Raw genomic sequence first — 26,391 nt, forward strand, 5'->3', positions numbered from 1 at the left:
CGAGAACGGTTAGTGCGTGTTTCTTTTGTGCTGCAGCTGGTCATAGATGAAGTAAAGTCTGTCTTGTTTCCCCCACATAGATCCCAGATTCTCACCCTAAGTGTCAATGGCGATGTGGAAAGCGCGGAAGGTGCGCCTGAAAAGATGCACGTGGCCACAAGCGTTCTTGCCGCCCCGTAAGTGCCGAGAGACTGCCGGACACGGAAGGTCGTGATCAAAAAGTGGAGGGCCAAGCCTTCCCGCCTCCGTCGACTTGTCGTGTTGCGTTTGCCGTCTTCCGTGTGCTGTCAGTATTGATATTTCAGCCTCTTCCATTTCCCACGCTTTTGTTTCCCATCTTCAACCTCCACCCACCGTATTTATGAATCGCTGTCATAATGAACTGGACTGAAGGGAACCTCGCCCGCCATGCGCGCCCGCAGCAGCGCCACGGCCCTGTTGCCAGACAGAGGCAACACTTTGCTCGCACACGCGTTGGCGCCACGTTGAGTACTGCTGCACTTCCTCCCAAGTCATTTGCGTTCTTGCATCCGCCATCACATCTGTCGCATCTGCCGCTTCCACCTACCTCGCCGCTACAGACACCTACCAACCATAATCCAATATCGTCAAAACCCTGTGTTCAGGTGGACGCTTATGGAGGTGGACCAACGACCAATACGGAACCGCTGTCTTCAATTCATAAGCCCAGTCTTCCTATGAAGAGACACTTGCCCTTGGACACAACATCCTGTCTATCGTCTATCGATGGCCGGCGAAAAAGACTCTTGCTTAGTGCTGATTGGGTTGGTGTGAAAACATCACCAGCAGCGATGCAACATAGCAAAGATAAACTAGCACACCAATCTGCCAAAGGAAAAGGCCTTGTTGGTGGAGATAAGCAGAAGGCCGCCCCAATCATATCACCGTTCTTCGTTGAATTGAAAATGAAGTCGCGTTCTCCGACACGGCCATTTGCTAACATACAAGCTCTGATTGAACCTCGGGTGCACATTGGAAACCAAAGCCTCGGAGGGATATCTACACATTCAGCGACTCAGTCATGCCAGAATTCCCGTTCGTCATATTATAGCGACGACAACCCATCTTCGAATTCTTTCATTTCCACTACCCAACAGGATAGCTCAGATAGATGGTCTTTATCTGCAGCGCCTCGTTATTATGTCGAATCATCGCCACTATCGATTCATCAACCTCTCCCTCAACGGCACCCAAGACTTCATGGCCTGTCAACCAACACGGTAGGCTCTACGACGGAGGGCAGCTTGATTACTACGCTGGGCAAAAACTCGCTGTCCTCATCCAGTCTCTACTCTGAACCGGACGTTCTTGATGAATGGAAGGCCTTTTTAGGATTCCCGGCTCCAAAGCACTCCTTTGAGAATACTCTGCACAACCCTCATGATGAGGTTATTTATAAATCTGTCGAGTCTGATGATGATATCCAGCCAAGGCAGTGCAATAACCATCAACCAAATGAGTTGCTGACAGAGGCATCAGAGCCGGGATCCTCAATAAGAATAGGGACACCAATGATGACAGACCAGCCAGAGGAGTACATTTTGTCTTCTGATTCCAATTCAGACATAATCAGTTCTCCAACTTGCATTTGGCCTATTGACAACTCTCGGCACACCGTTAATGCTGAGAGGACGCCTGAAAGTGAAGAACCTCACATCGTCCGATTTTCATTAAGTAGTGTCATGCACCAATCAGGAAGTCCAAAAACGCCTCGACCGTTAGTAAGGCTTACGGACTGTGATCAAGAAATGAATTTTAAAGCATTTAGATCTAAGCCAATTACACCCGAGGTCCAGGATAAATCAGGCCGTCATGAAGCTCCAGTAAGTGAAGATTTACTACGAGCGGAACCAAAAATTGATGACGGTGAAGAAAGCGACACATGCTCCGAGGAGGAGTGGATGGCGTTTGTTTTTGGAGAAAGCAAGTGTCTCCAAGATGCAGACGATATACTTCAAGAAGCAAGGAAGCAAGCATCTAGAAATCTGATCCCGTCGGATTCCATGGAGACTTGTGCCGCTGACAATGGGTCAACCGAGCCTGCTCTTTCAATGGCATCATGTGAGGTTATTTCGATGTCGATAGACGAGGTTCAACAGTTGTCTTCTCTCTGTTCTTCTGATGACAACTGGGCTTCATCAGCGACACCGCTGCAGGTCCATGGATCTCCCGCCATCATTCCTGAGTCTTCGCCACCTGTTAGAAAAGGGGCTCAACACTCGTTGAAAATTAGCGAAGGGGGTTCCCAACAGTCAAGGTCTACCGTTCCAGCCGGCATATCCTCTGACGATCTCTCGACCCGGGCTCAACAGGGATCGCCCAAAGGCGCCAAGAGAACTACCAGTACTTCCCATTTTTCCCATCCCAAGCTCTTCGTCGGACGACTTTCGTCGGTGCCGAGCGCAGCGTCCGAACTATTGTGCAGTATGGGCCGCACTGGTCCAATTGGAGGAAGTAAAACGGGACGCAGGCGGAGAGGAATAAACAGTGCTAAGAGGAAAAAAGGGACTGATTGGAGACCCGATATTCGCAGTCTGCCGAACTTTGAAGACGATCCGATTGAGGAATGAGTAGGTAGCAGAGCTGAAGTATGGGGTTGCTTCTAGAAAATGCAGAGAATTCGTATTTTCGTTTTTAAAAAATGTGTGTGAGGGCACATGACGCTATGTCAAGGCACAACGATTGAGAAAAACCTAAACAGATTTCCGGCAACTTGTTGGCCCATACCGTAGTATACACCTCTACATACGGATATGCTGGGCTTAGGACCGGGTAGTGGCCTATGAACCAAGGCAAACAGGGCAGAAGACTCCGATGTCGCCATTACGCAAGAGAATGCTCGTAGGCGAAGCTAGGACATGGGCCAAGACAGAATCGCATCCAGAAGGAAACGAAAAGACAAAAAAGTGGTGATGGTTGGAGATTTAGATCTGATAAGCCAGACCACTTAATATGAAGTGGGGTGCTTTGGGAGGGCCTTGACCGCTAGTGCGTAGGGATGTGCCGGCCAGGTTGGCACCGGGCTGGATTTGGTGGGGTTGGGGTGCATAACGGCATTCTAGCGGGTACATTTTTGGGCCGTGGAGACGCGAACGGGAATGGTGTGATGCACCTGCACAAGTTGCAGGACTTGGTTGGTGTCATGGCAGCAGTAGCGGCTACATGAGCCCGCATGTCTCAACTGCGCGGCTCGGAGGTACCCAGTACTTTGCACGATGTACATGTACAAGCACTTACCGAAGACGTAGTGCCGTACAAGGAGACTGGGCGAGGCGGCCCGGGGCTATGTCCGCTCGAACTCAAGGCAACCAAAACCGGGTGTCCTTAGCTACTTGTTTAAATAGTCAACCGTATCCGAGGCCTGCATTGCCTTTTTTCCCTCTCTTTGCCTGTTGCTAATCTGGAACTGAGTCTATTCATCGCTAAGCCTTTATGCTATAGCCCCGTCAGCTTCTCAGTGCATATCGTCTTATCAGTGACTGCCGCTGATGCCAGACACGAAGCTTTTAGCTGTGTCCCTTTTTTGCGTCCCTTTGCTTGCGGCTATTTTCCATTCCTAAACCCTACGGCCAGTCACCGGCACATCTCAGACATCCTCGTTTCTCATAATGGCCATCTTTGTCGACTTGGAAGAAGACTCTGTACGAGCTCCGGTTGTCCGGTTTCCGAATGCCGCCCGTGACGACATCTACCGCGACCTGGACCAGCTGCGCATAGCTCCCTGCGCGACACCTGAAGAGCCAAGTTTAAAGAACTCAGTTGTGCCATCTACGGTGCCTCCAGCGAAACAGCAGAGCTTGGAAGAGCTGTACTCGGCACTGAATACAGAGCCTGAGGTCCAGCTCCCAGCTGCAATTAGGGCTTTTGCTTGCTACCCGTGAGTTCCACCACCAAGACACCTGCTTGCTTTCTACAAATATCAAGCTTACACATTTTTCGTGTAGAATTGTCATTGGAATAGCTTCCCACATCGATCTTAACACCCTCGACAATCTCTCTCGCTCCTGCCGTCACATCCACGATGCGCTATATCAATTCCACAACGCACTTATGCGCTCAACACTTCGCTGCTTTCGAGAGTCGCTTAGATTAGACGGAGATATAGACCAAGACAATGCACCGAATGGCTTCAAAGTCAACTTTTGCGCCAGGGATATGGTATCTGAATGTCGCCGCTGTGGCTCAGTGGTTTGCAGGGTAAGAATAGGCGACTCCCATGGGCCCTGGAAGTTTGACCGGCCATACTAATACCATGAATTAGAATTGCGTGATTAAGCCCCCTGCTACGCCGGCTCTCAAGGGCCGTCATCGCCGGTTGTGTTTGGATTGCACCAAGGCACCATTGACGTCACTCTTTGTGCCACCTCTGGACGAAAAGCTCGCGAATCGCGAGATTGTGAACCATGCCCTGTGCACCTGCCAAGACGAAGGAGTCTGGTTATGTAAAGACTGTGGCCTGGGAAACAGCTCAGCAGACAGTCTCTACCAACGGTAAGCACAACTTGGGTGATGGCTTATGCGGAATGCTCAATTGACTGACCTATTCCACTACAGACTATGGGGCTGGCGTCTCCAGTATGGAGAAATCATTGGCGGCCTCGGCACTGGCATAGGTGACGGCGATCGTGGTGTTATATGCGGCCGCGAATCCCGCTGCCTTGGCGCCAAAGAGCGCGAGCATGAGACTGACTGTGATGCCGAAGACCGTCGCACACCCAGCCGCACAAGCCCAACCTGGGGATCGTCGCCCTCTGAAGGCTCGCCGACTCTGCAGCAAAGTGACCTGACCGTGGGCCACGCCATCACTCAGTTACAGCTCCCAATGCCATTGACTCGCAGAGACCCTGGCTACACCAGACACCAGATCGAGGGCGTTGGCGGCCAGCTTCGCACGAAGCTGGTGCGTATGGTGCGTGTAGGTGCGCCAGTACCGGTGTGGTCTGACGAGCGGAGTAGCAGGGCGTTTCTGGATAAAGAAATCAAAGGCGAGACTCGGAGCTGGTGCGGCTGGTGTCGTAGACCTATTCCTGGAGAGAAGGACCGTTTGGCCTTTGGCGTTGGCCAGCGATAAACGGGCTCATCATGGTTGAGTGGGCGCGTAGTTGATTTTCATTTCTTGTATCAAAAAGATAGTAGCTTGTACACATGGAGTAATAGAGACTCCCCTCCCCCAGAAACTGGGTCGAGTCATTGTAATTATATGATTTATCGTCCATTGTTCATCGCATCACGTCCAGCCCGATATATTCTTGATAGTTGTAGTAGTGATATAGTATTTAAACAGAAAGCTGCTGGAATTTTGCAACTCAGATCAACAGCACTCAATAAGACAAATTCTCCTCTCATTTCAGACTAGACTGGACCATTCTCGCGGCACCTGACTTTTAAAGCTCGTAGTCAACACTCCCCAACCCACGGTCTATGTTGTAATGTACAGTATTCCACAAACTTCGTACAACGCAGCGTATCCTTTGGCAATCTCCAAGTCGAAAGCAATGGCGCTTCCAGAAAAAATAATACACGGCAGATTCTTGAGGATACTTATAGCTCGCCTCTGAAGAGCATCTCCTTGCGCTTGGTGCGGTCCTCGCGAGCCTGCGTCCTCCGGGCACCCCAGCGCGACTTGACAACATCCATTTTCTTCGCCAGCTTCTCCTTGTACTCGCGCGGGGCCTGTGTGCAAACGGTGATAAAGACAGGGGAGCACTGAAACTTGGCCGCAAGCTTGGGAATGGTCCAGGTCTCGGGGTCAGTAGCACGCAGGCGCTGGATCTCCTGGGCATCCTCACGCGTCAGGTGGTATGACGGCACGGCACCGCGACTCGGCACGTCTAGACGTGGCGGCAAATCGGCCTCGGTCAAACGGCTGCGGGTTTTAAAGAGCTCCTGCATGTTGCTGATGCGCCGCGGGTCGGTCTTGGGCAGGAACTTGTAAGGTGTGTGGAAGACGCTCGCAGCTGACGAAGGCGGGTTGTAGATGATGGTGTCAAGCGCCTCGCCGGAGGGCTTGAATGACGGGTGTGGAGGAAGAGAAAGTGACCGTTTTGTCCGTGCTGTGGTCTTGTGGCCTCGCACAGCGATGGTAGTGGATGAAGTGGAGGTGGCTGTTTTGCTGGTGGCCAGCAGTTGCCGACGGACAAGATGAGATGCCATTGTGCGTATATCAAAGGCTGTATAGTATGGTGTGTGTTTATGTGACGGTCTAGAAGCCAATTATGCGTGTGTGCTTCCCTTCCGGAGTATCGTCGAGATTCCGCAGGCTAACACAACGTAGTTAAACGGTGGTGTGGACAAGAAAGGTAGGCGAAAAAAAAAAAGAAGAAAAAGGATGCTAGAGACGATGTCTCGCTGCCAGAGGCTACAGTGGGCGTGTTGGCGAGCAGATGACCAACTTTGGGGACGAAGAGACGTCTAGAGGCTGATCCACGCTCAATTCGCCTATCGTGAACACCAAATCAATTTTGCTTCCCAATATCAAACTTTGGCAGTCAATTGACCCCACTTCTGATCCAGCCTGGTACCCACTGAGTCTTGACGCCGAAAGCGAGCCTTGCTTATGTAATTAATTACTGTACTAGAGTGGGGCTCCTAGTCACGTGGGAGCCAGGATTAAAGGAATCGGGTTATCAAAGGATCCCCCTTGTGACGCTTCACAATGACGTCGGTCAAGACGAAGCGCGGGGTCCACCGCATGCCCAAGGTCATCTTCTCACACCTCATCCCTGTAATTCTCCGTAATGTATGTTTTTGTTTGGATGGATGATCACAACGGAGATCGCTTTGGCTCGCGCCTCTGCTGGCAAGACCGGGCTGGCTTTGCTTTGGTGTTGTGCAACAGGTCTTTGTGGGCACGGTCTTGAGCCGCCGATAGCATGTATACACATAGTTATACCTATGTACGTGGCTGCGTTTGGATTTGTTTGTAGTGATTGGTTGCGCGTGACACAAGATTTCTGGCCCTGTGGCTATGACTTTTGACTCGACCGAGTTCGTATTGGCTGACTCCAGATTTACTGCGGACATGTCCTTGATTTCTGGTCTGCGACAGGGGCAGCTGCCAGTGCCCCTGAAAGTGGCATAACGGGAGCCTATCAAGTTGGCAAAGCCCACGCCCATAGCTTACGGCTGGCATTATGCAGTGGGCTTGGAGGGCTGGCTTTGAAACAGCTGCTCCTCTGGTTTGTGAGGGTAAAAATTCTCTGCCCTCCGACAGGGCCAAGGCCTTCAGTTGGGTAGTAGTTATGCCAGCACTAACTTGTAGCAATTGGTAGTTCCATGACTATAGTTAACTAGTTACGTGCTTGTGTATGTAGTTATGTATGAACTATAATTGTATGCATATTTAGACCCGATCCCTCAGACTTCTAGCGGCTTCCATCCAGTTTGAAGGCTGCATGCACTAATAATGCATGTCGTCACTCTCTCGATGGCTGTATGCATGTACTTGGTGCGTAGTTTCAAGGTGCATGCTCAAGGCACATTCAAGGTGCTTTTTTTATGCGGGGGGGGGAGGGGGGTCTTATGTGGTGGCGATCGTGACCTCTTGTCGCAGGCATATGCAGGAATGGATATGCAGGCATAAGGAAAAGTGCATACGCGCAAGTATCAAGTAACTAACCAGTTAGAGTTCAGTTGGTTAGCTACACTATAGTAAACTGAGAGGAGGTGTAACTACTTGTAGCTACTCGATAGATAGAAGGCCATCGCGCCGTTGTAAAAAGAACAAAAATGATGTGTCTCCATATGCCTGCACACCTCATGAAACGAGACCACAGAACTATTCTAATGAAAGTGTCGCGGTGGTCAAAGAGTTGCCTCTTTCATCGCATGTTCGGATCATGGGTCTAAATATATGCTCACCTCGGTTCAAACAGGCCCATCGACACAGACACACAATCAAAAGAGACTGCCAGACACGACACAGGGCTTGCTTGGCCTTCTAGCAGATTGGCGGAACTACTAAAGGTTCCTGATGCAAGGTGACAATGCAAGGGGCTGTCTGCTATTTTGAGGCGTTTGGTTCTGGGCCATCCGCCGCGTGGAGGCTGAGGTGTAAGTCCACTTCACCACCCCGTGTAAAGGGGCCCTAGCAAAGTAAACAATCGAAACAACAAAGCCCGTTATGACCAGTTACGACCGCAGCCCAGCAAATGGCGCTGCCGGACGGAGCCTCGGCCTGCCCCCATTGTCGCTGTGTTTCTTGTAACTAGTTATTTTTTGTTTGCCTTTGGCACCGTTGAAACACGGCTGGCATGGAAAAGGAGCTGCACGTATACGATGCCTTTGTGCTGTGCTGCGGATCAGAGAGGCAGAGCACGGCAAGGCACGCATTTGTGCCATGTATAATTGTCACCCAGGCCCTACCCTCCCACGCAAACTCAGCTGGCTTTAATTAGTTGGCCGGCGTCTATGCAGTTTCCGCGAAGCCTCGCAGCTTGATCTTTGTTTAGCAGCGGGCTGGCGAGTTAATTTTCCTGGTCAAACAAATCCAATACATAGAGGATGCAGGCTGGAGTGGAGGGCAGCAGGCACATGACTTAGTGGGCTGGCCTGGAGGCTATTGCCCGCACCTAACTATATGGGAATGGATAGCATAACTCCAGAGCACATAGCAGCCAATGTGGGGCCGGTGCTCTGGTGACCTCAGCATTGCGGCCGACTGTGATTCGTGAATCTTCGCACGTTCTCCACTGCAAATAGGATCTCGGGGCCTTTGATTGCTTGTACAGGGTACACACAATGTTGCGTTGCGGCAATGCTGTGATTTAGCAGGGTGCAAGTACCTGGGTACACAGCTGGCCGGTACCTGAACACCTGAACACGGGCATCCTTGCATCTTCTTTTGCCTTTGGCTTTGGCTTTGCCTCGATTCCGGTACCTGTGTAGGTACGTACCTCCTGCCCTACCTTCCTGCCCTACCTTCCTGCCCTTCTGCTGGCTACTGGATGCTTCCTTCTTACACACTCCAGCTCCAAGGAACGTAATGCCCCCTCCTCTCCTAGAGTCAGATGTCCGTCCGTTTACTTTCCATATATCTTCCGGGGCTTCCTCCTCCTTGTGGTCTCGCAAACCCTCTCCATCTTCCATCTTTCCCACAACCTGACCTTGCTGTCGTTTCTTGTCCTCAACTCCAGGCTTTATCTCATCTCAAGCTCCATCACACTTCTCATCTACTCTGACTGCCCTTCCCACTCGTACTCATACGCCTCTCTGCACGTCACCCCACGACACGCCACGCCACGCCGTCACTATCCAAACACGGACTCTGGAAGTCTTTTCGCACAGCTGCCGCCCGGGGATTTCGTGCTCACAGCTCCCACCAACTACCCCATAGCGTTCTTCTGTCTGACACTACGCTAGCCTTTCAACTTGTGCCTGTCAAGTCGTCATCTTGGTCACTTGCCCAGAAACCCACAAGTGAATTGTACCTTGTCCATTCCAGGCAAATTTTACGTCTTCTGTTTTCAGCTTGCCACCCACGAACATCTTGACCGTTGTGTGTGACCTGGAAGATATCGCGTTTGTCCGTTTGCGTTCACATTACCAGTCCATCCGGAATACTCCGTCCAAGGTTAATCGCGCCTCCAACTAACGCGCGACCAGCTTCTCAAGTAAGTCCTGCTATACAGAAGCCTTGCTCTCTGTCCCTTTGCGTCGTGGCCCCTGGCCTGTGCGTGCGTCTAGCTCAAAGTACACATATCCCTCCCCTCCTTCTCTCTGTCCCATAAACCCTACACCCACCTGTCAAAATTCAAAGAAAACCGAGCCTATTTTGCCTCTTCACTCTAAGCCACAAGTTTGCGTCTGTGTTCAGTGTTTGTATCTACGCCAGAGAGGAATACAAAACGTGTGTATACGGGCATACACAGTTCCTGGACTTCGCCAGGTCCCGTACCCGTCCCTCTCTCTCATGCCTACTACGCCTGAGTTGCATCGTAACAAGTGACGCAATATTACGGCCCTCTCCCTCTCTTGTTTGGTCCACACAGCCTACACCCAACAACACCTTCACTTCAACCCCCCGATTTGGGCGCATATGCACGCAACCAAACAGCCCACTTGATCCCATCACCTTGCTGGTCCATTGCATTTTCATGCTGGTCACACGCATCAATACCCCAGCGATTAACCCCACGTCAAAAAATCATTAGTTTAATGCTATGCCCGTGCCCTTCTCTTAAACAAATGCACCACTGTTCTTACATTGCCTGCAATTCCTCCCCCACATCCCAATCCATTCATTACGCCGCCCCCCCTATTGCGTACGATTCTAACATTGGTATAGCTATAGTTCCTTCTCCCCGACTCTACTCTCCTGATTCCACGTATTTATCTGTGAATCCCCCCCATCTTCTCAAGCCATCAACGAACGAACCACCTTCGTTCAACCTCCAGCTTCACAGATTTGAGCAGGTCTTACATTCTGAGCAACATGTCTTCGTTTGCACGCACCCCTGCACCACTAGCCCAATCCGATAGACCCGTCGTTCATCCTTCCTCTCCGAGCCGCGCCATGTCTAGCTCTCCCCGTCTATCTTCTCCTGCGCGATCTCAAATCTTCGAGCGCGACGTCCAGGATAGCGTCTTCAATGTTCCTTGTTCTCCTGCTATTCCCGGTCATATCCAGACAGAGAACTATATCCCTTCTGTTCTTGATGCATCCTCCGAGGCCATTACCGCCCGGAATCTCAATCCCGATACCGTCGAGATTGTAACCCACAACAGTCATCAACCTGCCGCTTTCTCCGTCGCCACAAGTATGCCCGAGAGTCCCCTCGCTCAGTCTCTCGAATACCTCAGCACTTTTGGACCCGATGATGTCGCTTCACTATCAGACAAGGGCCGCGATGACGATGCACTGAGCTACGATATGCCTGAAACTACCGATGTACGCCGCCTAAGCTTCATTTCATTTGCCGATGTTGTCCAGGGTGAACAGGGCTTGCCGCCTGTCATCAGCAGCAGCAGAAGCTCTGTTCACTTGGCTGGCTTGACATCGCTCTCTAGTCTGAACCAGCCTTCGTCGCCCTTTCGCTCTGCATCCCCCATTCTCTCATCTGTATCTGCACAACTTAGTGGTGGACGGTCTCCCACCAAGTCCGACAGCTCGAAGAGCCCCGAAGGTACCATGCGTAGCCCCGACATGTCACCCTCCCGCAAGTCCATCGCCAGCCCCATTTACATGCACCACCCTGCCAATGTCGGTGTAGCTGGCAGTGAAGTTACTGTTGAAACGATGACCCAGGCACTCCGCCGCACTGCAAGCAGTGACCTGGGTGGCAACATCCGGAGCAATCCGGCGAGCCCCATCTAAAGGCCCAGCTGGACATTAAACTGAATCACTCTCATCTTCTCCATCTCGACTCCTCCTACAGCTTGCCTCGCCTACGAGGTTGGTAGCAGCTGTTTTTGTTCTTTTCTCTTCGTCCATTTGACGTATGCCAGGCTCACTTTCTGCATCTTCACTTTTTCCCAGATGACAACATTCCTGGGCCTCTTTTTTCACTTCTCGACCATTATTTTTCTGTTTTCTTTTTTGGCGTTATGATGCACGACACAATAAAGACTTTTTTAAGTCTATTTTCTTCTTTGGCGTCCTTGCTTTGATATCACATGATTTATTTTCCTTTTATTTGCGTTTCTGCCTTGTGTACTTGGGTTTAGAGTAGTTAACCTTGATTTTTTTTCCATAACTAACTAGTTACCTGTAACATTGCAACCACCATGAAGTGACCTTTACATGTCCGTTACTATTACAACAACCGGGCGGAGCTATGAGGTTTAGTCTTCATTTATTATATATGAACAATCCGAAAAGTCATGTGTACTTTTGCATAGAATATCAGAATATCCGCCACTTGGGCTTCGAGATACCTGATCTAGTGCTCAAATTATCACTACCACCCAACACCAAAACTTTTATTTCCATGGCTTCGTGACACTGAAAAGCATGGGACACATTTTTTTCTCTTTCGCACGGTCACAATATAACCGTTCATCCAGATCATCACAGTAACCCCGTCTACGCCGAGACGAGTTGTTTTTTTGCGCAAAAAAAAGAAAAGAGAGACCCAGAAAGATAAATACAAAAGCGACGATAACCAAAAAAACCATATGAGTGAAAGCAAGCAAAGAAACAACAAGAGAATAATGACGAGCGAAACAAAGCTCAACATGAAAGCAAAAAAAAGTAGCACTAACTTGAAAATGAAACAGGAGATGGTGGAATCGAGCAAACTCAACATATGCGTGAAGCTCCCCGAACGGCAATGCATTTTCTTTTGAGTCGCGATCGTGTAGGAGTGGATTCGTGAGAGGTCATGTCGGCAGTGGAAGAAGCGAAACGGAGGGACAGCAGGCCCAGCAGCATGTAGCCGGTGAGTAGGGCCCGGCTAGCCAACCGATCGTGGACAACGCGAGAGAAGAAGAAGACATAGGAGAAACGAAGAAATCGCCCAAGCAAATAAAGGACAAAGCATCGCTTAGAAACGTTCCTTCATGCGGGCAGACACGCCGCGCAGGTTATTGTATACCTTGCCGGGCTGCTTACCCAGAATCAGGGCGCAGACGCAGGCCTTGGCGATCTGGGTGGGCTTGTAGGCACCGAGGATGTGAATCTTGGAATCGGCGAGAACTATTCTCGTGCGAGTGGCGTTTTCGATAGCAAACTGGCAGGACAAAGGTTAGAGAGGGAGGGGGATGGTTTGTTTTGCGCAGCAAAGAAGTGAAGGCCATTAGCAAGATAGAATGAAGAACTCACCTTGGTCTTGCCATCCTTTCCGGCTATACGGCCAATGGCACGCGAAAGATGGTCGCCTTGCAGTGTCTTGACATCCTTGATCTCAAAGGTTTCTATGTAAAGATCTTCCAATCTCAGAAGCTGCAAAGGTACATTAGTATAGTGTTCCAGGTCTGCCTCTTCTAACCTGTAAAAGAGGGCAGATTATGGAAGCCCTGTGTAACTTACAGCAATGGCATCCTCGATTTCAAAGCCTAGAGAGAAGGCCTTGACGAAGTCCTCGGCCTTCTGTAGAGCACCAGGATCAGTAGTGTGCTTGGAGTTGCGCAGCTCAACAGACTTGCGCTTGGTGTTGAAGCGGGTCTGGATCTTCAGATGCTCAACCAGCGGCGGGTAGATGCGCGGCCAGTTGGTCTTGAGCGGCGTCAAGCGGTGCGGCGGTATCCGGACTTGGCGAGTCTGGATTCTAGTGGCAGCAGCCTACACGAGACGGAAAAGGTTTTGGTCAGTTACGGAGATTCATGAGTGTACAAAGCAGTCTACCGATTTTGAAGGCTACAAAAAGCAAAGAATGTGTGTGAGAGAGAGAGACAGAGAGCCTTACCGCTTCCTTGGCAGCCTCGAAGCGCGGACGGCCGTCCATGTCTTCGTCCAATTCCATGTCTGCGTCGTCGCTGGCGGCAGTTGCATTCTGCGGCTCGAAGCTGGGGGTGATGGAGCTGGCGCCCTCGAGCAGGAGGTCATTATCGTCCTGGCTCTCCTGCATGATTTCCTGGACAACAGAGAAGGCGGCAGCAGCCGCAGCGTCAGTCGTCGGCGAGGCCTCGACGGGCTTCAAGGCGGTAGGCGCAAACATGGTTGGCAGGTAGTATGTTCCGTGTCGGGATGCCGAGATTTGATGAAGGTGAAGTTTGGGGTGTGGATGGATAAGATTGGGCGTCGCAAGAGATTCGGCGAGAATGGGCAGCACGGGGCAGGACGACAAAAGGACTGACCACGGCCGTCTTTCGTCACTTTGGGGCAGGTCGAGTCGAAATAAAAATGATGGATATCCAGATTTTGTTGGCGGGGAAAAAGAACAAACGACAAGGAAAAAAAAATCAGGCCTGGAAGGCTCTTATCGGTCTATTTTGATTGGCGCGATAAGCGAGGCTCACCTCAAGTCTTGGCTTTTCGCTTCCTTGTCAGTTTAACTACAACCAGGGCCCTAAGTATCTCTTGGTTGTTGGTGGACTTGGAGATTTTTTTTTCCTAGCAAAAAAAAGAAGCAAAAGCATGGGCGCTGCGGAATGAACACACGCTCGCTAGGCGGGCTTCAGAAACACAAGAACGTCATCACACCCACAGCAACAACATTTGCTCCCTTGCGAGTCGGCATATGTCTACGAGCCAAGCTGTAAGTAAAAGCGCAAGTATGTATACATACAAAGGAGTACTTACCTCCACAGCTTCATCCCACACCAGCTCTCTCTTTCTTTCTTTCTCTCTCGAATCTCGTTAATGCCTGGCTGCCTGACCCGACCCTAACTAAGTGATGCCGGCTAGCTGCTCCTCACCTTTTATCCTTCTGCCATCTTTTCGCGTGGTCTGCTCGTGATTTATTCTGCTGCTACTGCCAACGGCCGTTTTTTCTTCCTGCCGCATCTTTTCTGCAGGGTTAAATTCTTTTTCGAGCTCTGCCATCAATCGCCAACCCAGTTTTGCCAGAGTCCCGCAACCCCTCCACCAAGAAACAATTGCTTCTCCCGAGCCGCCACTTCAACGTGGCTGGCTTCGTCGGTCTCCTCGCCGCTGTCGTCTCTTTGTCCTCGATCTCTCTTCTGGCTGTTGGCTTGTTTGCACTGCAGTTGGATGACCATGACCCGGCACAATGTCTAACCGCCATCTCTCGGTTCTCTGCGCCTCTCTTACTCGCCGTCCTGCTCCATGTCCCGCCACAAACACGCAGGGAGCTCTTTCAACCAGCCTTGCGCCTCTATCCTCAGCAGCGCTACCCCGGTCTGGTCTGCGGCCATTTCTTGTTCTTGATGCAGGTTTACACACTAGTGGCCTGATACCATCACTCCACCATGCATCTCCCCAGCATCCGCCTTCGTACCGACACCCAAAAAGAGCCTTCTCGACCAGAACCTGCTCCACGCTACATCTTGTAACCCCGCCGTGGCAGCCAGCCTCAACACCAATTGCTCCTACGAGACCTTCTCCCTACAATTCTACTCTCAAAAGCTCCAAGCACTCAAATCAGACTAATAGAGTTCTACAACTATGTCGAGATTACAGTAGTGCCCCGCCCTCTCGGGGTCGAGACAGCGGCAACGCCCCTTCACAGCTCGATGATATTAAGCCTACTCCAGCTCAAGCGTCAGCGACACCGGGTAAGGTTTCTCCTTCCACTCCGACGCCACCTGGAAGCGAAACGGACACTCTTGCACACCAAGTGTCCAAGTACCTCCACCTCCCAAACTTGCCTACTCTCAACAACCTCCATGCCATGCACCGCCCAACCAAGGAGGAGCTTCTTTCTGCAGCTACCGGCTTTTGGCAGCGTTTCAAGGTCCGCTTCAAATGGGCGTCTATCCGCAGCATGCGTCCTTGGAACGCCGATGAATGGGGTGCTTTCGTCTCTTGGTTTATGTTGGGTCACATTGTCTGGATTTTGGTTGGGACCACTACGTTCTTCTCCATTGTCATCTGGTCTATCAACACAGTCGTTGCGCAAGGTTGGTTTGCCCTTTTTTCGTTTATCAGTAAGCTCTTTACTAACAACCTTCGCATAGAAACCCTGGCACAATGGATTGGTGACTATCTCACTCAGTCCGCAGGAGTCACTGTCGTTTTTGAATCTGCCATTGTGCCAAAATGGAAAGACGGTGTTATTTCATTTCGCAATGTTTTCGTATCTCGCCGCCCAGGTCAGATTCTGTCATCCGTCAGCAAAGGCTCTTCCACTGACGCTGCTGCTGTTGCCGCTGCTGAGCGCCAGCCTGGAGATACCGTGTCTGTTGTACCGATTGCGACTGATGACGGGAATTATACGCAGTTTGATGTGACCATGTCGACTGTCGATGTGACTCTGTCCTTCCTGAAGTGGTGGAACGGCAAAGGCCTGCTCAAGGATGTCGAGATCAAGGGCGTCAGAGGCATCATTGATCGGACCTCGGTGTTCTGGCCCGAAAACTTGGGCAATCCGCTTGACTACCGTTATGAGCATCAACCTGGCGACTTCGAACTCGATTCGTTCAAAATGGAAGATTTTCTAGTCACTGTTCACCATCCTGACGGCTTCAGACCTTTCCCTGTTAGTATCTACTCGTGCGAGCTACCCAAGCTTCGCAAGCAGTGGCTGTACTACGACTTCATCTCTGCCAACCACATGTCTGGCTCTTTTGATGGCTCTCTATTCACCATTCATCCCCGCCAAGTCCAGACATACGGCCCTGCAGCAACCTTGGGCACTATGGGTACGCATATGAAAAGTATCGGACCCCCTGAGGCTTGGAAAAAGGTCAGCCGGATGCGTATTGATGGGCTCAAGATTGACCATCTAAACCGTGGTGTAACTGGCCCCTTTGGTTGGATTTATGAGGGGAATGTTGACATTGTCGCTGATATCATATTTCCCAATGACGAAAACGAAGGCCTAAGCAAGGTTGTTTCAGATGTTTACGACCACCTCGAAGAGATTGTCATCTCTAACCGCGCCCGCTTCCTCAAGGAAGCGCCCGAGTATCTTGACCGAACCGGGCTGTCGGCCGTCTACAAACCGACTTTTTCCTTGCACACTGTGCCGAATGAAAATGAGACTGAAAGTGACACAGAAACACATGTCTCTGCAGTTCCATCCTCTTACACCCTACCATCCAGAACGCCAGTCTTTATCGACGACCACTACCACAATGACCACACACAATCATCTCGTGTGAGTCTCGCCAACCAGGACGAACGTCGCTACGTGCTCTTCGATCTACGCATCGATCTCAACGACGTCAAGGCAACGGTGCCGTTGTTTACCAATGACATGTCCTATGTCAATCAGGCTTTGGTACGCCCCATTGTCGCTTATATCAATGCAAAGCGCACGCGCATCCCTATATCCTGCTGTGTAGTGAAAAGACACAGTGACTTCTGTGGCTCCTGGTCCGCTTGGGACTGTGGTCTGATGGACGATCTCTCGGCTGAGACCTACGATTCGTTTGCAAAGAATGTTGAAGACCAGCACAACCGCGTCCGCCGGCTACGGAAGGTCGGCTTCTGGACACTCTCGATGGCTATTCAGGCTCTTTTCATGGGCATGGCTGGAAGCGTCATGTGAATCACATGAGTTGGCATGTTTCAGTAAGACCTTCAGAATCCTCAGAAATATCCCATTTCTCAAGGGTTAAGTAATCGAGCGCGTTAGGGTTGATCTTTCACAGAGAATATCTTTCTGTTTTGGGCCTAGTGGAAATGTGGGGTCTTGAACACCACCCGGCGAGATTGATTTCCAGTCAATCTTTCTCTTCCTTTTCACCTGCACCTTGGTTTTTCGTGCATCAAAAAACAACCCCCAAACACGCCCAAAATGTTCGCTCTTCGCAACACTCTCCGCGCCGCCCGCCCCGTCATTGCCCGGGCGGTCTTAACCCCGCGCGTGGCTACCCCCGTCGCGCGTCGGTCTTACCATGAAAAAGATGAGTGCACACCCACATCACATTTCCGCGGAGTGTTTTTTCTCAGCCTTGATTATCAATATATCCGAGCTGCCGAGTGTTGAGATGGAAAGAAAAAAAACGTACTAACTTCTATGTACTGATCGACCACTACACTAACCCGCGCAACGTTGGCTCTCTTAACGGCAAAGACCCCAACGTCGGCTCGGGTCTGGTTGGTGCCCCGGCCTGCGGCGATGTCATGAAGCTTGATATCCAAGTCGACGAGGAGACTGGCACCATCATCGATGCTCGCTTCAAGACCTTCGGCTGCGGCTCGGCCATTGCGAGCTCTAGCTACGTGACCACGCTAGTCAAGGGCAAGAGACGTAAGTGGCTCTACTGCTTGTTGTCCAGCAAGAAAAAAAAAAGAAGAAAAAGTTTCCCCCGGCTAACATCACAACCGACAGTCGAGGAAGCCGCCAAGATCCGCAACATCGACATTGCATCAGAGCTTTGCCTGCCTCCCGTGAAGCGTAAGTTTACCAACCAAACAAGTGGAAAAAAAACACGATCCTGTGACTGTCTTATCAGATTACTAATCAGATAATCAAATCACCTGCAGTGCACTGCTCCATGCTTGCCGAAGACGCTATCCAGGCCGCCATTGCCAACTACAAGAGCAAGCGTGCTACTTTTACCCCAAGCAATCTTGGCGGCACTGCTAAGACTCTTGAGAGTGCCTAAACTACCCTCCAACTTTCCTTCGTTTTTATTCTTTTACTTGACGACCTCATCCCCATCATTGCTCTTCTCACGGCAACTCCACTTCCCCCCCCCCCCCCTGCCCCCGCGCCCCGGCCCAAAACTATATCATGTAACATATATCTTCTCTTTTTATGTTTTGTTTTTATTTTTTTCTCGCAATACACATTCTGTCCGCATAATGGACAATCTCTTGACGCTTCAATTTCCTTTCGCTTACTTATTTTACTACAATTCGTATCGACGTAACTCCCACCTTTGCATCTTTTTTTTTCTGGTATTGATATTCATGGTAACGGGGAAAAAATTGCCGGCGATAAGACAGAAAATACTACAAAAAAAACACACTGCATATAGACAGACATAAAGCACGTGAACTCTCCCATTATTATCTTGTTGTAGAAAGCGCCTGCATAGAATTATGAGAGAGAAAAGCAGAAAAGCCGGAGTATAATAAATATAGTAACTAAGGTATGTAATAAAAAGAAAGAGGGCGGGGGGAAGATGAAATGAGAGGTATTGTGACAATATCTGGGGTCGTTAATGACGTCAAGAAGTTGAGGGTGAGAAAAATGGTGAAGAGACAAAGGAAAGAAGAGAGAAAGGGCGGGTTTTTTTTGAGGAAGAAAAAGAAAAAGGGACATCATCTTTTTGTTTTACTTTTTGTTTTTCAAGTGATTGCTTTTGTCTACGCATGCGCGCGCGCTGCATTTACTTGATCTCGAGCAACTTGACGTCAAAGGTCAGCTGGCTGTTACCCGGGATACCGGGCAGCGACTTGGAGCCGTAGGCCAGGGGCGCGGGGATAGTCAGGCGGCGCTCGCCGCCAATGGCCATGCCGGCGACACCAATGTCCCAACCCTTGATAACTTCGCCCTTGCCGAGCTTGAAGTAAAAGGGCTTGCCCTTTTTGTTGGCGTCAAAGACCTTGCCGTTGTCGAGCTTGCCAATGTAGCGCATGCCGACGGTGTCGCCCTTCTTGGCGGCGCGGCCGGCGCCGGTCTTGCGGTCGTCGACCGTCACGCCCTGCACGACCTTCTTGGTGGACACGGGGGCAGCCTTGGCGGCGGCGGGCTTGGAGTCGGCCTTCTTGGCGTCGGCGGAGGGGGTGGGGCCTTGCTCCAGCTGCTTGGCAAACTGAACCTTCTTATCGCCCTTCTTGGACTCAGCAGCAGCAGCGACAGACTTGCCCTGGTTGTTCTTCTGCTTCTTGGTCTTGTCGTCGCTCTTAATCATCTCGTCGAGGTTCTCCTCGGCGGCGCGCTTCTTGCTCTTCTTAGAGGTGTCGACCAGCTTGGGAGCCTCGTCCTCGGACTCGATCTCGGTGACACGGGGATGGGCGAGGTCGTCGAGCTCGTCAACCTCAGAGTCCTCCTCGGAGTCATCCTCCATGCCCTCGGGCAGCTCGTAGTCCTCATCATTCTCGTCGCAAGAGTCGCAGTCATCCTCGTCATCATCCTCAGGGGGGATGACGTAGTTACCAGTCAGGTATACATTGTGGGTACCACTGACGACGAAGAAGACAGTCTCGCCCTCGGAGATGTGGATGTCAATAGGCTGCTGGAAGTTCTGTGAGGCTGTTAGCACGCTGATTGGTATTATATGCAAAGGTGTTGTGTGGTACTTACGCGCTGGGTGTCCAGAGTGCAGATGACAAACTCCTCAGGCTCGTTCTCGGGGTCCTCCTCCTCATCAGACTCCTCGTCAGACTCGGTAGCAACACCCTTGCCCTTGTTGGGCTTAGCATCCTCCATCTCCTCATCCTCCTCGTCCTTGGCAGCCTGGATCAGCTTGGCCAGGGCAGCAGCACGGGCAGACTTCTTGGACTTTGAGGGGTCGGAGGGACCACCGTTCTCATCCTCGCTATCCTCCTCATCGTCGGAACCGTTGAGCAGGGCCTCCATGGCCTCCTCATCAAAGTCCTCCTCGTCATCCTCCTCGTCGTCGAAGTTGGGAGGCATGCGAATGAGCTTCAGCGTGGAGCGAGGGACCTCGGGGATGTTGCCCTCAGAGTCAGCGACGGGAGAGGCAGAAGGATCAATGGCTGCCATGGTAATGCGGAACTGGAACCAGAGAGTACATTATTAGCTTTGATTAATGCTTGGGTGTAGATCGCCCGCAAGATGTGGGTAAAAAGCGCAGAGAGAAAATTTGCGCCCGGCTGGGTTTGCGCTTGGCGACCGAAGCCTCAGAGCGCGTGGCGATGGAGAGAGATGGGAAACTTACGTGAGCCTCGACGCCGCGGCTGGCAGGAACCAGAATCTCGCCGGCAGGGACCTCCAGACCGTAAACACCAACGGGAAGGAAAGACATGGTGATGTGAGTGTGGTTTTTGTTTTGGGGAGGGGGTTGGAAAAGGTCGAGATTATGAGCTAGAAAATGGCAAAGCTAATATACGATTGTGGTATCTTGTTCGATCTCAACAAACAAGATGGGAGTAGGATAGGCGCAAAAGGACACAAAAAAAGACTGAAGCGACAAAGAAGGAGATGATGTCAAGAATAAGTAGAAGAAAGAAGGAGAGGAAGGAGAAAGAAAACAAGCCAGCAGGACCAGAAATCTCAATCTTCTTGAACTTTTTTTTTTTCCTTTGCTGTCGCCAAACGGCCCCACATATCAGGGGTATGTCGTTCTCCTATTGGTCCGATAAGGAAAGAAACGGGGCTTATCGGCATGCGCGACGGGCCAGAATTTTTTTTTCCTTGTTAGCTCGGCGCAAAGGGCAGAAAAAAAATATATAGCAGTATGCTAGCAGTAGTTGGGCTGGGTTGTCTCAATCCAAAAACAAGTCGATCGCAGAAAACCAGCGACCATCATGGCCGGCAAGTTGTGCTAAGGGACAGATACCCTCGCTTAATCTTTTAAGTTGTTACTGGCTAGTTGCTAGGTCCAGAAAAACTACTTGCTGGACAGCACTTGCCTCGGCTGCCTGCGCCTCTTGCGGCGCTCCCTCTGGTCGCATCGATCGCCGCCCCAATTCATACGCCAGAATCAAACCTTCACCGCCTTTGCGATGGCAGGTGGGTCACCCAGTTCGTCGACCGGGGCAACAGCAATATAGAACAGAGTAACAAGTGAGCTTTATTGGAAACTTGGGGTGGCTTGATTCTGCGTGACTAAGCTATATGAAATACACTACAACTACAGACACGATCCGTCGTGAGGACAACTCTCGGGTCTGCCAAACTCGAGAAGACCCTGATCATTGGGGCCTACCTACCCCCGCCAAAGAGCCGGATCTCCCCAGGCGCAGGACAGTCAGCGGGTGGAATTCTGCGTGGGACAAGGACTTGACTTGGCCCGCCCAGCGCAGAGGCTGTTCTTCGCCCTCGTGGCACGAAACAAGACCTAAAGTTCTGGTCTTACCGCCGATGTAATAATATTTTCTGTTAAATAAAGAAGCAAGAAAAACAGATTGCCGCGCAGTTGCGCTAGGTGGTGTGTCTCGGCGACTGAGCGGCCCCGAGAGAGGGTGGGCCATATGGTGAGGGTCAGGTGGGGGTCGAAATGAAGAGTCTGCCTCATGCAAGCCCGTTCCCGTTCTCGTACGGCGGTGTTCTCGGAGCCCCGCCGGACCTTTGGCCATTTCGGAAGCCAGCCAAATGGCCACTTTCACCACGCGGTAGCGGCGTAGGTTTGATTGATTCATTCTTTATTTACCTGTCTACTCGCAAGGTATTCTCGGCATACGACAGGGGTAGCGGCGTAGGTGAACTTTTGGTGAACTTAGCAGCTCTGAAAAAAAAACCCTCGAAAAAAAACTCCCCCAGAAGAGGCCGGCCATCTCTTAGGACAGAGGTCCGACAAAAATTGAACCGAGGCGGACTTGAACCGCCGACCTTTTGTGTCCATCCATTCGTGAATGTTAGACAAACGTGATAACCAACTACACCATCGGTCCTTGTTGTTAAAGGCCGTGATGATGATCATGACTATCAATGTTAATAAGGGTTAGGGTTAATTCATCTCACCTTAAACCCCGTCGTATTACTGCGTAGTAAGAGTAAGTATGCATTGAATAGTACACTTCTCCAAAGCGCACTTGTTCCTCTTATGAGAAATCTTCTTGCCCAAGGAATACTCCAAAGTCTAACGTCTAAAAGGTCAGATAGCTGTGCCTGGTCGCAAGAAATCGTCCCAAACACCGAGGTTACAACCAAGGCCAAACCATAGTTCCAAATGTTTCTGCACCAGGACTGAAAGAAAAAGTGCATGCTATATTATCATCCGCTCTCTACTATTGATTGTTGGTAAGTGATGGTGCAGATATTGTGTAATTACTTGTATGGGGCCATGTACATTACTATACCATTAGGACGAAACATATGGAGAAGAGCTATGATCTTGAGGATCTAGTTCAAGTAGTAGATATCACTCTAGTCTCTGGTAACTTGTGTATATATTGTGGATGAAGTGCATCTCCAAGAGCTGTGTGAACGGAGAGGCAGGCTCTGTTAGTGCTCTCACACTCACGCCATAATTCAATAGTCTGACGAAGAGGGAATATGGAGTCTAGGGAGCCCCACATGTTCCGCAGATCTTGTTCATAGCGCGCGTCGATATCCCACCTCCATCCGCCCAAACCACCTACCACTTCCACCACCAGTGACGTTATGCACAAGTAATCAACAAAGATACGGGGCAGCATTTTGAATTAAATAGTATGTCTTGAAATAAGAAGCATCCTAAGGCCTTATTGAAAATGTGGATTTCATTATGTTGTTAGTCGGCAAGATGTATCACTTCCATGTAAGCATAAGTGCTCTCTTGGGTCGATACTTCAATGCAGTACGTAGTTTCAAAGACAAAGATAGGTCTTGTCTCTAGGCTTAGTCTGGGGTTCAAAAATGCAATGCTCTTGCCGAATATGCTGGTCTCTCTTTCAAAAGACACATATTCTACAGAAAATAGTAAGCCATTGAAAAAACAAACATTGTCAATTTGGTCTCATCACTCATGTGAATTATTTGGCCAACGTGGGTGTAGTTTATGTTCCCAGTTCAACAGGGTTGTGTGTTACACAAAAGATATTTCTTGGCTAATCGTAACCCTAACACACAGCACGTCTTGTTTGGATCTGGATTTGAATTGAGGATGACAATGGATACAAAGTCACTGCGAGTAGAATGAAATGAGATGGCACGGCATATATTTAACAAAGGCTTCCAAAACAACGACAAAACTCGAGTAGATGGTACAGGTTTTTTTTTCGTGCGTAGTTTGGGAAGGCTCGACTGGTACGAGCTTTGTAAAGAAGGCAACGGGTTTTCTGACATGATCCATTCTTGACAGAGCGCACATCAAGCCACGTTTTCGAATAGCTTTTGGATGGGTTTCGCAGCCTGTTGAGAGAAATATCAATTAGTACGCAGCAATACCAGATGTAGGGTATGTGTAGAGTGATAGAAACATACGTCAATGAACTTTTCCAAATTGGTGTCCAGGTTTGCCAGGTCGTTGGCGCGCTTTTTGTTGTCAGCAATAAGCTTTTGCTTGCGCTTGAGGAGCTCCTGGCGTTGTTGTTCCAGGCCTTCTCTTTCGGAGCGCTCATGTTCTATGCGCGCAACCATGAGTGCATCTTCATCAGCGTCGGCATGTTCGGGGTACAAGGCAACAAACTCCTCGACAGGTATTAAAGGCAGTTTCTGGTATGAGTGGCTGTGTCACGAAATGTCAGAAAGAATGCGCAGGTAGATGGTCAATACATTTTGACAGAATATCCGGATGAGTATTTGGTTGTATACCACTTACTCATATGAGTTGCATGCCTCAATCTCACCTTGGAGATGTCGCTGTTCGTAGTAGAGATTCTGTAGTTGCAGATGTAAACGATCGACTTCTTGACGAGCTTCGGCGGTTTGCGCCTTGGTTTCGCGGGCCGTCATGATCGCAGATCGGTTCAGCATTCTCAAGCGCGCTAACTCGCTATCTAGTTCCTGGTACATGGCTACGAGGGACCGGTTGTCTTCATCAGATAGGCCATTTTTGTTGGCTAGACAGGCTTCCAGGGCTTCGGCGAGCTGTTGGGCGATTTGCTGTGCGCGATTCGAAACATCAATTGTGCTCGATAGGCTGGGATCATTGATGATTTTGGCACCCATGATGTCGAATTGTCTTGAGTTGAATAGGGGCTAAGATGGAACAACGCGTTGTGAAGAGAATTTGGCGGAGGCAATGCACATGCGACAGTTTGCTGGAGCTTGAAAGAATTAGTGACGGTATGATGCTATTTGTGATCAAAACATGAAGTCGTGCGACTGGCATAATTACCAAATGCTAACGATAAACTTCAGCCTTTCGCTGAAGTTCAGGGACCACTTTTATGATGTCTTTTAGTACATGGGGTGGGACTTTAGCACCACAGGATCCTAGCATGAGCAGTACACATAAAAACAACTTGTTGAGGCAGGCAAAATTTGATCTCTGATAGTGTGTAAATGAAGCGCGTGGTGATATGGTATCTGGATTATAGCCAATTTTGCCGGTACCTTTGGAGTTCTGATATTCATGGCCGATAAGCAAGTTTATAAATGTCGGTGCAGACACAGACAAGCTCAGTCGGCTCTTGCTTGACTCAACAAGAACCCAAGCCATCAGGGTGTCAATCAAGATATGAGACATGTGTGGCCAAGGGTTATTCAACTAGCAGCAGCCAAGGGTCTGAAAAACCTTAATCAAGGGCAATTAATGGCCAGAAACAACGAAAGCACATGGCAAAACATCGAATCTCCAAGACAAAGGAAAGACAAAGCGCACACCATGTGATAGTATTTTCACGAGAGGGGAATTGGGAGAGTTGGAGCAACGCCAAATGAGGGTAATTGTCTATAGATTTTGGAGCCCTGGCACGCAATGTTGCTTGTCTAGTTGAGATCCTGATGGCCGGCCATGACAAGTCATTGCGGGTATGCGCCGGAAAAAGACCGGTAAAATGCAACACGCAAGCCGACGGCCCTGGTCGATGGAGCTTGTTGAGGAGAAATAGTGGAAGAATGTGTCGGAAGGAAGAAGGAAGAGGGTCTTTGTTAATGTCGTTATAGCGCTCGTGCCGCTGGGTATAAGCATGGAGGCATGAGCGGGGGGAGATCGGTCTTTAGCAGGTTATGTAATAATGATTGAGTTGGGGGAGTTGAGGCATGATGTGCATGAAAATAGTTTGCGGTGTGGTTCCATGGTGAAGATGAAATTCATGATGAGCGCGCCCAAATGAGTGTAAGTGAATGGGGGCCAGGGTGAGCCGCCAAGCAAAAAGAAAAAAAGACAAAGTAGTGTGCAACGCTAAATAAGACAAAAAGGGGAAAAAAACCATGAGAGCCTCATGTCAATCAATCAATTTGGTTTCACTCATATTTTGAACGCAGGCTATAACTATTGGTGCCAGGCGGTACGGGAAACAAAGAAAGGGGCCCGGGCATTGGCACTATGCACTCATGTCATGCACCAATCTCCACGGGGAGGGTGTTGACGGACGGCAAAAAACGGAGATGTACAGCACACGTTCAAGGGCTGGCCCGCTATTGGTGGGGGGACTTCCAGGACTCAACCGCTGAACAAACACAGCGAGACAGAAGCCAAGGAGGCAGACCCCAGGCTTGGCAGACTCCAACGGCTCGGCATTGTCAGTGGGCGGGCAGACCGCTGCAGCTCAGGCTCACAGAGGGGACTTCCAGCACTCTGGCGGCTCCTGTTTAGCGCCTGGAGCGCCGTGGCAGTCAATTTCCGAGGCTTACCCGGCGCCAGTTCTGGGATTTGCACCGCTGATTATCATAACCTGGAGCAGAAAGTACACATGCACGGCTTGTTTCATTTTCTTCAGTCTTCACCTAAAATATGAGCGTCCTGGCCGTCCCTGCGTCTCTTGCTTTTTGCCTCTGTTTCTGCTCCGCTCACCTTGAACTCACTCTTTGTTGTGCTCGTTTCAACACACCCTGACGGCCACTTGACGACGCCGATTTTTCATGCAATTTGCTTTGACCGCTGGTCTCGCTTGTTTTCTTTCTTTTTCATCTTCTACCACAAGCCGAGTGAAGCTACATACAGTCTCTTCCTTGCTGCATTTTCCTCGTCATTCCAATCATCACAGGTCCTGGCCCTGCTTCAAGTGTCAGTGTCTGCATCGACCGTTGCTTATTCTTATAACCAAAGCCTCGCTGAAACTATAAGCATCACCATCACTATCGGCAAGCCCTCCCGCCACCGCCTTGGACGAACCACGGCTGTTGAGACTTGGGCTTCTTC

The 26,391-nt window shown here is 50.3% G+C and overlaps 9 protein-coding genes across 9 annotated transcripts; 5 read left to right on the plus strand and 4 right to left on the minus strand.

Moving 5' to 3' along the window:
* Positions 1-2,072: 2,072 nt before the first annotated feature.
* Positions 2,073-2,591, plus strand: BROUX77_002421 (uncharacterized protein; the record flags this gene model as incomplete). The annotated part of the gene is made up of 1 exon (XM_073746960.1): positions 2,073-2,591. The coding sequence occupies one exon, from the start codon at positions 2,073-2,075 to the stop codon at positions 2,589-2,591; it is 519 nt and encodes a 172-aa protein (XP_073607503.1).
* A 1,038-nt stretch (positions 2,592-3,629) lies between these two features.
* BROUX77_002422 (uncharacterized protein) lies at positions 3,630-5,092 on the plus strand (the record flags this gene model as incomplete). Its single annotated transcript, XM_073746961.1, has 4 exons — positions 3,630-3,898; positions 3,966-4,218; positions 4,283-4,512; positions 4,576-5,092. 4 exons carry the CDS (start codon positions 3,630-3,632, stop codon positions 5,090-5,092), a joined length of 1,269 nt encoding a protein of 422 aa, XP_073607504.1.
* A 470-nt stretch (positions 5,093-5,562) lies between these two features.
* On the minus strand, positions 5,563-6,174 carry BROUX77_002423 (uncharacterized protein; the record flags this gene model as incomplete). Its single annotated transcript, XM_073746962.1, has 1 exon — positions 5,563-6,174. The coding sequence occupies one exon, from the start codon at positions 6,172-6,174 to the stop codon at positions 5,563-5,565; it is 612 nt and encodes a 203-aa protein (XP_073607505.1).
* Positions 6,175-10,534: 4,360 nt separating this feature from the next.
* On the plus strand, positions 10,535-11,335 carry BROUX77_002424 (uncharacterized protein; the record flags this gene model as incomplete). The annotated part of the gene is made up of 1 exon (XM_073746963.1): positions 10,535-11,335. One exon carries the CDS (start codon positions 10,535-10,537, stop codon positions 11,333-11,335), a length of 801 nt encoding a protein of 266 aa, XP_073607506.1.
* Positions 11,336-12,503: 1,168 nt separating this feature from the next.
* BROUX77_002425 (uncharacterized protein) lies at positions 12,504-13,616 on the minus strand (the record flags this gene model as incomplete). Its single annotated transcript, XM_073746964.1, has 4 exons — positions 12,504-12,689; positions 12,782-12,901; positions 12,989-13,240; positions 13,365-13,616. The coding sequence occupies 4 exons, from the start codon at positions 13,614-13,616 to the stop codon at positions 12,504-12,506; spliced, it is 810 nt and encodes a 269-aa protein (XP_073607507.1).
* A 1,213-nt stretch (positions 13,617-14,829) lies between these two features.
* Positions 14,830-17,072, plus strand: BROUX77_002426 (uncharacterized protein; the record flags this gene model as incomplete). The annotated part of the gene is made up of 3 exons (XM_073746965.1): positions 14,830-14,909; positions 15,041-15,480; positions 15,538-17,072. The coding sequence occupies 3 exons, from the start codon at positions 14,830-14,832 to the stop codon at positions 17,070-17,072; spliced, it is 2,055 nt and encodes a 684-aa protein (XP_073607508.1).
* A 249-nt stretch (positions 17,073-17,321) lies between these two features.
* On the plus strand, positions 17,322-18,135 carry BROUX77_002427 (uncharacterized protein; the record flags this gene model as incomplete). The annotated part of the gene is made up of 4 exons (XM_073746966.1): positions 17,322-17,434; positions 17,500-17,777; positions 17,859-17,924; positions 18,014-18,135. 4 exons carry the CDS (start codon positions 17,322-17,324, stop codon positions 18,133-18,135), a joined length of 579 nt encoding a protein of 192 aa, XP_073607509.1.
* A 729-nt stretch (positions 18,136-18,864) lies between these two features.
* Positions 18,865-20,466, minus strand: BROUX77_002428 (uncharacterized protein; the record flags this gene model as incomplete). The annotated part of the gene is made up of 3 exons (XM_073746968.1): positions 18,865-19,722; positions 19,782-20,216; positions 20,380-20,466. 3 exons carry the CDS (start codon positions 20,464-20,466, stop codon positions 18,865-18,867), a joined length of 1,380 nt encoding a protein of 459 aa, XP_073607510.1.
* Positions 20,467-23,453: 2,987 nt separating this feature from the next.
* Positions 23,454-24,254, minus strand: BROUX77_002429 (uncharacterized protein; the record flags this gene model as incomplete). Its single annotated transcript, XM_073746969.1, has 3 exons — positions 23,454-23,495; positions 23,568-23,811; positions 23,905-24,254. 3 exons carry the CDS (start codon positions 24,252-24,254, stop codon positions 23,454-23,456), a joined length of 636 nt encoding a protein of 211 aa, XP_073607511.1.
* Between the last annotated feature and the right edge of the window lie 2,137 nt (positions 24,255-26,391).

Source organism: Berkeleyomyces rouxiae (assembly GCF_048999995.1).
Source record: "Berkeleyomyces rouxiae strain 22BRR77 chromosome Unknown BrBRR77_ptg000002l, whole genome shotgun sequence".
In the NCBI taxonomy this organism is placed as follows: Eukaryota; Fungi; Ascomycota; class Sordariomycetes; order Microascales; family Ceratocystidaceae; genus Berkeleyomyces; species Berkeleyomyces rouxiae.